Below are 15,000 nucleotides of genomic sequence, written 5' to 3' on the forward strand. Positions count from 1 at the left end.
TGAAATTTTCATGCCATGAGACCTTTAAAGATTATAAGCAGAGAACATACTGAGGCATCCTAAATGTGATGTCTCTGGACTGTCACTTAAATACCACTGGAGATATAAACCCATCAAATAAAATAAAAATAAAAAACTTTAAAGAAATAATAAAAAAAATATTAAGATAAAAGAAGTCTGCATCCATCTGAGGTATCTGTTGTTTGCATGGTGGAGTCCCCCTCACCTAAACACTGAGTGTATGACATACAGTTAAAATCCAAAACTTCAACACTGTAAATATAAACTTCACTGTGGATTGTGTGAAGTCTGTCTCTTCTGAATCAAACACTTTAATCCAGGTCTCCGAACTCTCTGTCCTTGGCGAGAGTGGTGGTGGTGACGAAGAGACAGATGAATGACATTCTGGCTGCGTGTCAACGTTGTACAGATGACGTGTTGCGTGACAGAGCGGAGGAAAGTGTAGATTGGGACAACTGCAGCCAGCTCATGGCATCTGATCTGTCAGGGGGAGAGCACATGCTTTTATATGGAGTTTATATAAAGTCCCAGTTTATTCCTCTAATGTATTGTCATTACACTTGAGTCACAAAGCTAAGCATCTGATTATTCTGAAAAATAAGTACCAGGCAATGTTTGAAAAACCCAGAAGGTCAATTAAACCTGTAATAGCTGATTTTATGGCCACTTGGGGTCAGCGTAAAGACCAAAAGTATTACCAGAATTATCCAAAGATGGAAAGATTTGACATACTCCGCCTCTTTCTTCGTAATGATTTTTCCTGCTGCAAACCTCTCGGCTACTGCAGACACTGCTGGGTCGTAGTTTAGGCTCGCTGCCGCTATGACCTCATCATTCCTACAGGTTAAAAAACAAAACATATTTGGACATGTATTTGTTAAAGGGGTTACATGTTTCTGAATACAGATGTTTTTTTGTCAACAACAGCACCTGTTTTTCTCAACTTACTTGATGTACAATGCCAGGAACTTCCTGTCCTCAAACTTTCCTTTAATTACGATGTCAGTGTATCCCTCCCCATAGCCTGCACACAACCCGAATGAAAACATGAGTAACATTTAATGGTGATAAGTGGGAAAATAAGAAATCTATCATGGTAGGATTTAGAGGATAGTTTGTGCATAGAGTGAGTTTGTTACTTTTACTCTTTTATTAAATATGAAAATAGCAACCATAGAAATAGCAACACATAAAATAACTTTACATGATAACCCTTTTTTTTTTAAATTAGATCCAAACTGAAGTGTGTGTGTCTTTGTGTGCGTGCATGCGTGCATGTGTGCGTGTGAGCCCACCTGCATATCGGATGGTTTTACCCAGTAGGACGGTCCAGTAGAAAGGAACTGAGCTGAGTTCAGTAGGTTTATCCAGCATGTTCAGAGCCGCTATTCTCGCTAAACACAAATACAAATATATATTATATTTAACTAGAAATAAAATTGTCTATCTGAAGTCTGACTGTCAGGTAAAGTCTCTCTTCTAGGACTTTTTGGCTACATTTACATTGTTACTACATTACCATGTGCTTGTGCCATCTGCCAGTGTCCAATGTTGACCAGCCGGTTTTTGGCCATCGTCAGGGGGAAGGTGGCCAGGTCGCCCCCACAGTACACACTGGGGACATTGGTGCGCATGTACTGTAAGCAGGAGATACAGGCAGAGAGCTAATTATATATATATATATATATATACACTACTGGTCAAACGTTTTAGAACACCCCAATTTTTCCAGGTTTTTATTGAAATTCATGCAGTTCAATGTCTTATTGTACTCTGAAATGAAAGAATAGAACAAATGAACAATTTAAGTTAAAAAATAAATCATGGAATCAATTTATAAACCAAAATGTATTCTAAATTTTTGACTCATCAAAGTAGCCCCCTTTGGCAGATATAACAGCTGAACACACTCGTGGCATTCTTTCTACAATGGAAATCAAATATTCTTCAGAAAGTTCTTCCCAACTCTGTTGCAGAAGTTCCCATAAATGTGTGGCACTTGTAGGTTGCTTTTCTTTCACTTTTCTGTCCAGTTCATCCCAAACCAGCTCAATGGGGTTTAAGTCTGGTGACTGTGCTGGCCACTCCATATTTTTAAGCTTACAATCTTGTGGCATAGCTTGGACTTATGTTTTGGGTCATTATCTTGCTGTAGGAGGAACCCCTGACCAACTATAATACCAGAGCGTACTGCATGGTGCTGCAAAATGCTGTGGTAGCCGTTTTGGTTCAGGGTGCCTTTCACTCTGTACAAATCACCGGCCCTGGATCCAGCAAAACAGCCCATCATGCTTCCTCCTCCATGTTTGACAGTTGATGTCACACACTGAGGAACCATCCTTTCACCTACTCGACAGCGTACAAAAATCCTGCGTGATGAACCAAAGATTTAAAATTTTGATTCATCAGTACATAACACCTTCTTCAAGTCTTCAGTAGTCCATTGCCGATGTTTCTTGGCCCAGGCAAGCCTCTTTTTCTTATTCTGACGTCTTAGCAATGGCTTTCTTGCTGCAACTCGACCTATCAAACCTGCAGCTCGAAGTCTTCTCTTTACAGTTGAAACTGAGACTTGCTTATTACGACCACTATTAAGCTGTGCTTGAAGCTGTTGTCCTGTGAGCCGCCTATCACGCAAGCTGTTGACTCTCAGAAACTTGTCTTCTGATTCTGTTGTGGCTTTGGGTCTGCCAGACCTCTTCCTGTCAGAGTTTCCCCCAGTTTCTAAGTGCCTTTTGATGGTGAAGAATACTGTACTCACTGACACCTTGACTTTTTCGCAATTTCTCTGTAGGAAAGACCAACATTCTTAAGTGTTATGATGGTCTGTCTCTCTTCCATTGTACATTTTTATGGGAACACACTACTTTCTGCAGTACAATATTGTTCAAAAAATTGGGGTGTTCTAAAACTTTTGACCAGTAGTGTGTGTGTGTATATATATATATATATATATATATATATATCACATGTTTAATGTTAATTAAGACTACTGGTATGTTTGTGGTCCTGGAAAACCTGTGAGAGTCTTTGAGACCCTAGTCTGGCTCATCGGATGTACATTGCTGGGATAAAGCCTGACATCCGGTGCCCTATGCCCCCCCCCCAAAGAAGTAAATCTCAACAAAAGACTTGGGGCCCTATCTTGCACTCAGCGCAATTGCCTTTGTACACCAACGCATGTATCATTCCTATTTTGCACCCAACGCACAGCGGACCTTTCCCTCCACAGACGCACGTCGTAAATTAGGGACGGACGCAGCGGTTCCCATTTTTGCAAACCATACATAATTACAAGGAAAAATATTACTGAAAATGCGCTTGAGGTGTTGGGATAGGTCAGGAGGCACTTTACAGTACAGTCCTCAAAAAGTTGCAGCATTCTTTGTGGCTTGTTGTGTTTTACACAACATTTCCATGAATCATGGATGTGTTGATGACATAAATGAGGAAATATTAGAGGACTTAAGGAGACGTGATGTTGAACTACGGCGGGAGTGGCAATGCGCGATGCGCTCCTGATGGAGCGGGTGGACGGAGATGGAGTTGGGGGAGGAGGAAGGGGCACAATGGGAGCAGGTGGTGCATTTAGGCCCACGCTCCATGGCTGCAGCAAACCTCTCCAGACTTGAGGAGATGCGCCCGAGAGGCCGCAGCAACATCGGCACCCGCTCAAGATGGGCATTTATTACTTTGCCGCATCTCGGACAGCTCCCGCTGGCGTGTGCCAAGCAAATCTGCTATTATAATAGCAATCTGCCATGAAACAAGCGCGCCTGCTCTTAAAGGGAATGTGAGATGACGCTTTGATTGGTTTATTGCACGTTACGCCCAAACCACACCTTGTGTGTGAGATCCGCCCACGAAGCTACTTGAATTTCACGTTTGATACTTGCGTTTCAGATCGTTAAAATAGGGCCTAATGTTTAGGAAGAGATGAGAGGTTATGTGTTGAGAATGAAGGCACAAAAAGAGCCCTAGATAAGCAGGTTTTTAGCTGACCTTGTCGACTGTTACAAAGTTTTTTGAGTCCATCTGTATTTTGCTGCCCCGCAGGAACTCTGAGTTCGGTTTGATGCCTGGTGGATGAAAGAAAGAGGAGAACAGTGGTTGAACAGGTTTTGTAAGAATACTGATAGGGTTTTTAAGCCGTTTTTCTCAGCTCTGATAGAAAGTTAGAAAAGAAGACAGTAAATATGAAGCTGCAGTCAGCAGCCGGTTAGCTTAGCTCAGCACAAAGACTGGAAACAAAGGGAAACAGCTAGCCTGGCTCTGTCCAGTGTTAACAAAATCTGCCTACCAGCACCTCAGATATAGTTACAAAAATGAACAAATACTGGTAATATAATTTACTATAAGCATTCTCCAGCATTCTCCAAAGGTCATTATAATATGTTTTTTTACTGTTTTTTTATGAAGTTTGCAAGATATGTCTGATTAATAATGTAAAGACGTTAGAGAGTAGGCTAATAAAGGAAATGAGCAGAAACATGAATAAAGATATTGTAAGGAGATGTGTGTAAATGTGAAATCACAAAAATGTCTGCATTACACTCACCAATGCCAACAATCAAAACATCCGCAGGGATGACGTTTCCACTTTTCAGCACAACCTCCTTCACCTTGAATAAGAAAGGACGATGAGACAGAGGACAGGAAGAACTGTGAGCATTTTACTCTATGTTTACTGATGTTCGAGTCGGAATTAAACAAATTGGCACAATGTGTATTTTCCCACTTTACCTTGCCATCCACACCTTTGATCTCCATCACAATATCATTCATGTAGAATTTCACATTTTTCTCTGACAGCATCTGCAGGAACAAGAGTTTAAACTACAATTAGCTAAACCGAAAAGAGGATACAATAAAGGACTCTCTCTCTCTTTCTTACCGTCATAGTGACTTTACCAACTTCCCGACCCAGTGTGTTCTGGTACGGCAGCTCACTGCTGCCGATCACTGTGATATTGGAGGATTTGTCTATCAAATAAGATGCAACTTCCATACCTGAAAAAACAATGTGTTAATGAAGATGTAGTAGAGAAAATTGTCAGGAGCCCCAAAACTGACAAAAGTAGTAAAAGGCTAACAAACAAGTCAAAAATATAACAACATACATAGAAAATAACATTGTTTTAAAGTATGTTAAATAATAAAATGGAATGTAAAAAATATTAAGCTTTATATTTTTTATCCAATCATTGCCACAGAAACACATGAACTTGCCCATCCCATTATCATATAATTACAAGGAAAACAGGAAATGAAATGTGTGCTTAGACAAAACAATAGGAAAAATAAAGAGTTAATGAAGGCTAAGTAGAGGAGTGAAATAAATTAAATTCTTTAAAATAAATTAATTGATTTGTGGTAAATAAAATAAAATAAAAAGCTGTTCTCTTTTTTGCCAACTGATTGGACATTAAAGGAAACGTATAAAGGTTTATATTTCTTTTTACACCATTAAAATATTTAACAAACATTATTTATAAAAGTAATCAGTATTATTTTCATATTGTTGTCAGATAACCTTTGACTGTCTTTTGTAGGTTTGGGGCCTCCGTAAAACTGATGAATAAAAAACTCTTTATGTTTTATCTATTTTACAATCAAATAAGACCACCGCAGTAGATTTGATGTTGTTAAGTCTTTATTCTACAGTCTATTTTTATTTCCTACACATCGCCAATCCAGACAAATATAAAAAAAAATATGTGCATATTTTGCACACTGCAACACAGTACCGACAAAAGAGGTTCCCACGAGGACGACGTTGCAGCCAAGACAGGCTGTGTGGATTTGGCGGGCATCCTCTGGTGTCTCCAACATCAAGACGTTTTTCAACTTCATGCCAGGCACATCCAGACCCTTCGCTCTAAACGACAGGCCATGACTCTGTTTAGAAGCAATGCAGTGCAGTGTAGTGGTGCTGCAACAATGACCACTTTCCTTGTACAAAGTTAAAGTACAGTTATCACATCTGCTTTGATCATCACTGATTGAGTAAAATATTTTGTCCAAAATTGTTGCAGACAGATAAGATACTCCATTACCCCGTTTCCTAATAACCATCAATCGTAGAAGTTATGTGTCAGTCGAGAAGAGGGAGAGGACGATGACGACAGAAACCAGCAGATCAAATATTGAAAGAATTTGTGTGTATATGTTAGTTTAGTTTTATTTTCTCATTTAAACATGATCACAGATTTTCCATCAAATGTATATATGCATCAAAGGTAACATAATGTATATATATATATATATATATAAATGATTGGAATTTAAATAAAACATATATTTTTGTATCGTCCTGCAGCTTCCAGAGCTTCTAAAAGGGATAGTTTGAATCTTTTGAAGTGGGGTTATATGAGATACTTATTTACCTACACTAGATGGCAGTCACAATGCCCTCAGTTTGGAGAAGCAGACATGAGTCCGGACACAAAAGCTAAGCAGTGTACTGCTGTGGACGGGACCACACAGCGAAACTTATTTTAGAGATAAAACATTCAGAAATACACTCCCTGATTTTAGTTTAAGTGCCCTGAATGCCTAGCCTGGTTGACACCAGACCTTTCTCAGTTGTAACTGAGAGTGGGTCTGGGCAAGCTTCATTCACAGCCCATTTCCAAAGGGGGGTCAACAACAAATGCCTCTGGGCGCAATTGGATAGTCCTTCAACCAATCAGACCAAAGATCTGGGTGACGTAGCAGCGGCAGCGGCATCAATGGGTTGCTACGCTTCGGTGGCCGTCATGTTGAATGTAAACAAAAAGATGCTTGCCGTTGCTGTGCTATCGTCATTGTGTAAAGCCCGCCTCAACGGTTGTGATTGGTGCCTCGAATTGGAAATGGGCTTGAATGGGCTCTTGGCCAGACTGACTTGCAGAGCAAATCTCAAATTTGCTGGAAGTTCGTCAGGGTTTTTCCAGGCTACCGAATGCCCCAAAAACGCTTGCAAGATGACATTCCACAAATGGCCCATTTCAGGGTCTCTATATAAAACATTTGGGATTTGAAGGCACTATAACTGAAATGGGGATTATATCTTGAAGTCATAATATACTATATTCAATAGACTTTCCATTAGAATGACACTGCACCATGTCTTGTTTAACCTCACAGGCACATTTTTAGTTTTTCCAATAGAGTGATTATTCATGTTCACATTTGCACATATGAGGTATAAGGGGTGGCTGTCAAGGGCCCCAAAAGGCTCAGGCAGGCCCTGGTTTCAAATGAAATGCTTGCCCACATACATCCAGTGATTGTGTGTGTTTTTGTCTGCACCTGCAGCCTGTTGAGATGAGGAGCTGGTCATAGCTCTCGACTGAACCATCGTCAAATGTGACTTTCTTCTTGTCTGTGTCCACTGACACCGCCTGCAATGTGTTGTACAGTTCAAAATACCACAAGTATCACATGTCTGTAGTCACAAGTACGCTGAGGAATTATACAACAAGACTGTGAGTAGACAGGAGATGGAAAAGGAACTCACTTCTTTCCTGAGCCACACCTCGATATCGTACTGCTGGAAGAACTCCATCCTCCTCAGCAGAATACTGTCATTCTCCACATTCATTACCTGTACGATAGGTGCAGGGTTTAAGTAGTCAATGCAAAAACACACACACATATTCATCATTAAAATGTAGGTTTCCGTTTTGTGTCATTTACTCCACAGCACCTTGCTGAGTCGTGTTTTGTCATAAGGTAAAAGGTCGTCTCTGGTGACCATGATGATTCTGCCGCCAAAGTTTTCCTGCCGCAGAGTCTCAGCGCAGATCAGCGACGCAGCTCCTACGCTTACAGAGAGATAACACACCATCACGTTTTGTCTCACTAACAGGCCAAATCCCAAAATTGACACACACGCACACACACACACACACACACACACACACACACACACACACACACACACACACACACACACACACACACACACACACACACATAAATATACTGTGCAAGAAGTATGTAGAGTGGTCCACGCTCACCTCCTCCCAGCAGTAGAACAGTGTGAGAGTCTCCTGGTACTGCAGTTCCCATTCTCTTTATTCTTTTTTCCTGCCTGAGAGTCTGAACCATGTAAAACACCATAGAAATGTTTCAATAGAAGGAATTTGCAATTATTTACAAAAATAAATGGTCAAAAATATAAAGAATATGCTGTTATTCACCTGCAATAGAGCCCAAATATTCCTGCATGTATTATTGATTAGAGAATTAAATCACCTGGACATTATAAAGTGAAACATTTAGTTTATTTACATTCCAGTTTACTTAAACAGCTGTCTTCTGTTTGTTTTTTTGTTGTTGGTTTTTTTTTTACTGTTGCAGTAGCAGTGCAATTAAATTGTTGATTGATTAATTTATTGGATGTATTTACTTAAATGCCCCTACACAGCCATGGTGCACCCACACGTGTGTTTTCACTTATTTTGCCTGATTAGAACTCTTCACAGGACTGTGTGTAGATGGTGCTTGATTGACAGCTAGCTGAGTCTCCTGTTTGTTGCATCTGTGGAACAACTTACATCTTTATCATTAGCCATGTTTTTATGCAAATTAAGTAGTATCGAAAAATGTCTTATGGAAACAGTAAAATTCAATTGAATTTCATGAATATCGACACAAAGTTTGTTCATTCGATCTCATCGGATTTTCTCTTAATCAGTAAAAGACTAATGAGATAAACACTGATGGAAATGTTATTTTCAAAATAAATAATACATTGCGATTAGGTTTTTGGTCATTTTATGGTTGCAACCCGTCATAAAACGAAGAAGAAGAAGTTTTTAATAATTTCCGCCACGTATTTCCGCTTTCTTTGCAGACATGGCGGGCATCAGCAAAGATAGATATAAGTGGACGGACGAGAGACTTTTTAAATATAAATATAACGGCTATTTTAGATAGCAAAAATCTAAGAAATGCCATTAACGTGCATCTGCATCTGCATCATCATAGCAATGTTTTGATAGCGTCATTGTTGTCTTATTATAGCTTGATATGCCACTATCAGTTGGCACATAAGCACAATTTCAACTTGTGCAATATTAATCATGTGTAGGTAGACGGAGCAATCCATTTTGGATGGCAAAACTATTGTTCGCAAATGTTAGCTAGAATGTTGTGAGATTCAGTGCGAAAATGAATGGAAACACCTTAAAATGTCTCAAATCTATTCGATATACCAATTTGACCGCAAAACAGCATGTGATGTCATTATGCACAGGTTTTAATTCGCTTTAAAGCCGTTGGCTGGAAACACACTTTCACCGGCTTTATTCTCATGAATATTTTAGCAAACTTCAGATAATTCTATTAACAAGTGGATGGAAACATAGCTATTGTTAAAGACCTTTGTCACAGAAGACAGTTAATGGTATTAGTAACACCAGTGCTGCACCTGTGCACGATGGAGTGATTAAAGGAACAGCTGTGTTGTAATTAGTAATGGAAGTTTCACTCCCAGCATAGCTCCACCTAACTCAACCTGAGCACAGGGCTAATCATCAATATTATAACTGAAAACATAAAAACAAATGTATGAATCCAATTGAATATTTGACAAAGTAAATTTACAATGATGGGATGACATCAACTGAAAAATAAAAGTTAACCTACTTACCTTTTTGTTTACAGACACATACACTTTGCTGTTTTGAATTTTGACCTTCAAAAGAGAAGACAAATTGCAATTATGTTAAAACGGTAGCAAATATCCTAATAAGCTAAATATCTGTCTGTCTGTCTGTCTGTCTGTCTGTCTGTCTGTCTTTCTGTCTGTCTCTCTCTCTGTCTCTCTCTCTGTCTCTCTCTCTGTCTGTCTGGTTTGTACCTTGTGGCAGGGTAAGCAGTCCATACCGGGGAACTCTTCCAGATCTCCTGTATGGACGTTGAAACAGGCGCCGTGCCACGGACAGCGCACTGTGTTGCCTGAAATAACCCCTGAACACACACACACACACACACACACACACACACGATTGACATGAATTCACATGAATTTCCATGAAGATTTACATATATATTTCCATTTGATTTGCATATTTTCATTAAGATCAAACCATTTCATAGTTACTGTATATAATATGAACTACGGCTTAACATTAAATATGTTTCATCTGCCGAAATGACACCATATAGCTCCAACAGGTGAAAACATCCCATCCTCATAGACTCACTGTGTTAGACCAAATGTTCAGCTGTGTCATTTTCTTCCTCAGAAAAATATCCAATCAAGGGACAATAGTAAAACACAAAATCTATAAAACTAAACATGCTACTACATAATAATGTGGTGGATAAACTCTATGTGACAGATTAAAATGTGAGTAAATCGGAGGTGAAGGTAAAGTAAATGAAGGTGTGTTCATCCTTTTCTATGTTCACAATTTCACACTACATGCCTCTTTACCTTTGCTGAGTGGAGCTCCATAGTGTGTACACTGGTTACCAATGGCACTGTATTGGCCCTCGCTACGTGTCAACAGCACGCTGTGCTGTCCCACTTCAACCTCCATCATCCTGAGGTAACACACGCACACACGCACACACACACACACACACACACACACACACACACACACACACACACACACACACACACACACACACACACACACACACACATACATAGATACTGCAATAAGTTTTACACCCAAATGAAAAAAAAAATGTGTTTGTCAGAGAGACAGACTTATATATTTGTGTGGCTATATCACTTGTTGATTAATAGTGCATAAATCATCTTATATCAGTAATAAGTACTGATACATGAATAAACACGTCCCCTCCTCCTTACTGTCCATCCTGCAGGTCTGACTCCAGACACACCACCTCTGTCAGCTCCTCTGACGTGTCCTCTGGATCAGAGTCCGGAAGCTCCTCACAGGCTGAACACATGCACACGCATGAATACGAGCACGCATGAGCGCGCAAATATGCACACACATTTCAGGGAAATTTAAAGGAGTTAAACACACTACATAAATACTTTTTAATGCAGTTTTCCTCCACATAGGCTAGATCATTACTTCCCTTTGAGAAAACACTCAAAACAGCTGTGAAATTCAGTGAAACATCGATAAAATCTGACTCTTATTTAATCAATAAATATTCAGACAGGTTACTCACATAGTTTGGTCCCAGACATATCTCTGGTTCAGTTGTAACACCACAAAGATATACAAAATCTCCAGAAACATTCAAAGCTTGTCAGATGCTCTGCTGAGAGAAGTTTGTCTTAAACAACAGTCCAGTGTTCGCAGTTTGTTTTCTGCTCATCAGCTCAATAGTGGGATAGTCCGTTTCCACGGCAATTGGTCCATCACCAACCCTCATCCCTTTGATCCTGGGAGACTGTGGAGAAAATGGACGTTTCTGGGGGGTTTGATAAGATGAACAAAAATCAACCAAAAAGTTACTTTTGGGACTCCGGTGAATGAACAGTTTCTGTGATGTCAGTGTTCATGTTCAGCCCAGTTATTGTTCCAGAGAAAGGCGATGGTGGTCTTTTGTGTTTCACAACGGCAGTATAGAGAAAGGCTGACGAGGCAGCAGAATCCGACACTGAATGGACAGGCGACAAAGCACAACTACAAAACCGGAGGTGGCCTATTCACAAATTGTTTCAAGTTTCAAGATTCATTACTGCAAAGCTCAAGGATTAAAATAATCCACTTATTAAACGCTAAAAACTTGAGAGTACTAATGGGAGGTGGTGGATGACATGTTTTGCTTCAGTAAAAGAAGCAATATCACAGTGTAGAAATACTCTGTTACACTTAAAAGTCCTGCATTCAAAAGTGTTATCATCAAAATATAAAGTACCAAAAGTATGGGCTTCTAATCATGCAGAGTTGCCTATTTCAGACTAATGTATATTATATGAATGTGTTATAGCCTCATTGTCTTAAGATGCATTCATGTGTACATCATTTTACTGTTGCAGCTGGTAAAGTTGGAGCTGATTTTAATCACTTTAGATACTACTGGGTAGCTTGTGAATTTCCTCCAGCAGATCACTAAAGTCTTATCTTATTTGTTCATTATATTTTGTATGATTAATCTGAATCTGCAAAGTACCTTGTGACTAAAGTTTTCAAATAAATGTAGTGGAGTATAAAGTACAATATTTGCCTCTGAAATGTAGTGGAGTAGAAGTATAAAGTAGTAGAAATAGGAAATACTTAAGTACCTCAAAATTACATACTTGAGTAACACTTTATTTATTTCATAGGTTTCATTTGCATTTTCTTGACAGCAACTGGTGTGTAAATTGTAAATACATGGAAATGTGTGAGCTATCTGAACTGGATGATACTATTTGGTATTAATTATAGGGAAAATAGACACAGTGTTGAGTTGGCATACTTATACTTAATTATTTCCAATCAGTTACAAGCATACAAGCATACAATTCAACAGTTTGCAATTATGCTTTTTTATATTTTTTACATTCATATATGGGTTTTGTCTAACTGTTATATTGCTATACCTTTCACTTGTGTGTCTTCTGTGGCTGTTAACCTTGTTGTCCCCTGAATACAAGTACGCATATTTGTTTTGGGTTGTGGACAAAGGCCTTTTACAACTGAACACCTGCTTCTTATTGTCATCGTTTTGAGATATGTAATGTGATGCTTATTTTATGCTGGTTTCAGTGAATGAAAACTAAAAAATACTGTGGGATGCAAATAAACAGCGTGTGGATTGAACTTTTCTTTTGCCAGGAAGGGAATCTTACCATGATGTTCATGTCATTGTGTGACTGCACCCTTTACCTGTTGTCAGTGATCAGTTTGTCCCTTCAGGTGAGGGGAGGAATGTTTGTTAAACGGCAGGGATTGTGTGTTAAAGAGACTTCAGCCGTTTGTGTATTTGAGCTGCACTCTTCCAGCTGAAATGTGCCGTGAAAAAAGGAGCACATAGAATTTGTAGGGAACTCAGGTCACTAGGCTCTGTGGAAAAAAAATTTATGGATTTAAAGTCAACACTTCTGGTTGTTGGAGGATCTGCGTGCTCTTTTAAACTGCTGAACATGATCATTAGATTCCTGCCAACACCAGAGCCTGCACGCAAAAAATGCTGGAAGTGGAGGAATATCAGCACTTCTTTAGCTTACAGCTCGCTGACAGAAGCATGGGCTGTTTCATGGTGCATAAAGACACAGTAATCAGGGTTGGTGCTATAATTGATTCATTTCATAATTTTCATTTCATATTCATTTTTACTCTTCCTGTGGTCTCTCTCTCTCTCTCTCTCTCTCTATATCTCTCTCTCACACCATGCAATTTCTACATTCAACCTCAGATGTGGAGGACATGATCTCCTCTTACTCCTTGCTCTCTTACAGTCATGTAGCTGTGTCTACAGGTGACGACCTTGAACACAACACACAAACGTTCACACTTTTACACGTCAGCAGTCAGCGGCCATTAGGCTTCAGATGAACTCTCTATCATTTCACCTAATTGAGAATGGAAATTAGAAATTACATCCAACTTTCCTTTGCAACAGCAGCACATTATTTATTTACAGTTTGGATTTATGAGGCTTTTACAACAAGGACATCCAGGTCATGCAACACTCTTTTCCTGGATTGAAAGTTTCTTTACCTCACTTGCCAATCAACTGCTGACCATACCAGGTTATATACTGACATTTTAAAAAGCAAAGTGTGGAAATGATAAAAATGTCACACACCAAAACCTCCTTTCTGCAAGATTTAAAATACGGTTGAACTATTTTGACATTCCATAATGTTTGTGTAAGAATGTCTATGTGTTGCATACTTACATACAATTTATGCACTTAATCCTCTAGGTTATTTTATTCATGACTTCTTGGATGCGGCCTCAAACCAGTCATGCAAACAGTCCTGGGAGGTGCACTTCTCTTTTCTTATTCAGTATTTTCAGTGTATGCTAATGTCTGTGCTTTCAAATTGTGTTTTAATTATTTGCAATTCGTTATGTGACCTATTTGTTGTTTTATTTATTTGCTTGTGTTTTGTCTATTATGTTTTCTTAAGATGATTTATCCTGAGTTCTAAGGGGGCACCATACATGTGCATGCTTGTTTATGTAAAATTATAAAGACAATATTTTGCTGATAATTCTTCTGTACTTTTACTTTTGGAATACAGGACTTAAGCAGTATTTTTCCATTATGGTATTACTACTTTTACTTATAGGTAAAGGATGTGAGTACTTTTTCCAAAGTATTTTTGAAGTGTTCTTCTTACATTGCCCAGCCCTTACATATCTGTGTGTTGTGATAATGATGAAGTCAGTGAATGAAATAGCACAGTCATCCTTTACTGCTGTTTGCCCTCCAATGGTGTTCAGCCTTGATCTGTGTGACAGTTTAATCTCTGAGGCAGCAGAGGTCGCAACCTCATTCACCTCCAGCTGGGCACACCTCAGTGTGTGTGACTTTAGTGTCACAACATTGTAAAATATATAAGACATGTTTTAGTGTTTGCATTGTGTGTGGATGTGTTTGCTTAGAGCTGAGCTGATTAGTCTCTCTGTGTGTATTTACAACCTGTTGGTATTTAACAGGAGAGGTAGTAAAACATTTATCTTTACATGCTGAACAAAACTATCTCCTCATAGCTCAAGGTCCGCTTGTGTTGAGTGGGAGTTTTATTTGTTTCTAATTAGGCATAGGACATTTTGTTGACTATAGTTGCCAGATTATAAAAATACCTTTTTGAAACTCTTTATGAATATTGACCTGCATGAATTTACTAAAGTGAGTTTGTGAAATGGCCTGGCATCCTCTAGTTTTAAACTCTATAGAGGAACCAGACAGGGGTGTCCTCTTTCCCCGTTACTGTTTGTACTGTCTGAATAGAAGATACACAGTGTCAATATAGCTAAGGAGTTTCATAAAGTTTCCTTGTATGCAGACGATATTAATCTGTTCCTTACTGAACCACAATTGTCAATCAATACACTT

The 15,000-nt window shown here is 39.0% G+C and overlaps 2 protein-coding genes across 4 annotated transcripts in view; one reads left to right on the forward strand and one right to left on the reverse strand.

Moving 5' to 3' along the window:
- The window catches only part of LOC120575684 (apoptosis-inducing factor 3), an 18,042-nt gene continuing 3,042 nt past the window's right edge, over positions 1–15,000 (reverse strand). Inside the window, exons 1-20 of one of the 3 annotated variants that reach the window (XM_039826507.1) lie at positions 12,819–12,834; positions 11,170–11,394; positions 10,838–10,928; positions 10,451–10,560; positions 9,872–9,981; positions 9,662–9,706; positions 8,025–8,106; positions 7,712–7,824; positions 7,523–7,609; positions 7,315–7,406; positions 5,769–5,899; positions 4,916–5,031; positions 4,765–4,836; positions 4,580–4,643; positions 4,024–4,100; positions 1,541–1,658; positions 1,317–1,415; positions 970–1,045; positions 754–858; positions 1–501 (exon numbers count right to left, since the gene is read on the reverse strand). In XM_039826507.1, coding sequence (XP_039682441.1) covers positions 417–501; positions 754–858; positions 970–1,045; positions 1,317–1,415; positions 1,541–1,658; positions 4,024–4,100; positions 4,580–4,643; positions 4,765–4,836; positions 4,916–5,031; positions 5,769–5,899; positions 7,315–7,406; positions 7,523–7,609; positions 7,712–7,824; positions 8,025–8,106; positions 9,662–9,706; positions 9,872–9,981; positions 10,451–10,560; positions 10,838–10,928; positions 11,170–11,188 — 1,692 coding nt within the window. In that variant the 5' untranslated portion in view covers positions 11,189–11,394; positions 12,819–12,834 and the 3' untranslated portion in view covers positions 1–416. Of the gene's footprint in view, positions 502–753; positions 859–969; positions 1,046–1,316; positions 1,416–1,540; positions 1,659–4,023; positions 4,101–4,579; positions 4,644–4,764; positions 4,837–4,915; positions 5,032–5,768; positions 5,900–7,314; positions 7,407–7,522; positions 7,610–7,711; positions 7,825–8,024; positions 8,107–9,661; positions 9,707–9,871; positions 9,982–10,450; positions 10,561–10,837; positions 10,929–11,169; positions 11,416–12,818; positions 12,835–15,000 lie in introns of those variants that run through there. The other 2 variants (XM_039826505.1, XM_039826506.1) reach the window with 2 other exon arrangements.
- Positions 13,013–15,000, forward strand: part of LOC120544327 (TLC domain-containing protein 2-like) — a 4,775-nt gene continuing 2,787 nt past the window's right edge. The window contains exons 1-3 of the mRNA XM_039777977.1: positions 13,013–13,187; positions 13,324–13,410; positions 13,861–13,956. Of these exons, the coding sequence (XP_039633911.1) occupies positions 13,013–13,187; positions 13,324–13,410; positions 13,861–13,956 (358 nt within the window). The remainder of the gene's footprint in view (positions 13,188–13,323; positions 13,411–13,860; positions 13,957–15,000) is intronic.

This window comes from Perca fluviatilis, chromosome 16 (genome assembly GCF_010015445.1).
Source record: "Perca fluviatilis chromosome 16, GENO_Pfluv_1.0, whole genome shotgun sequence".
NCBI classification, from domain to species: Eukaryota; Metazoa; Chordata; class Actinopteri; order Perciformes; family Percidae; genus Perca; species Perca fluviatilis.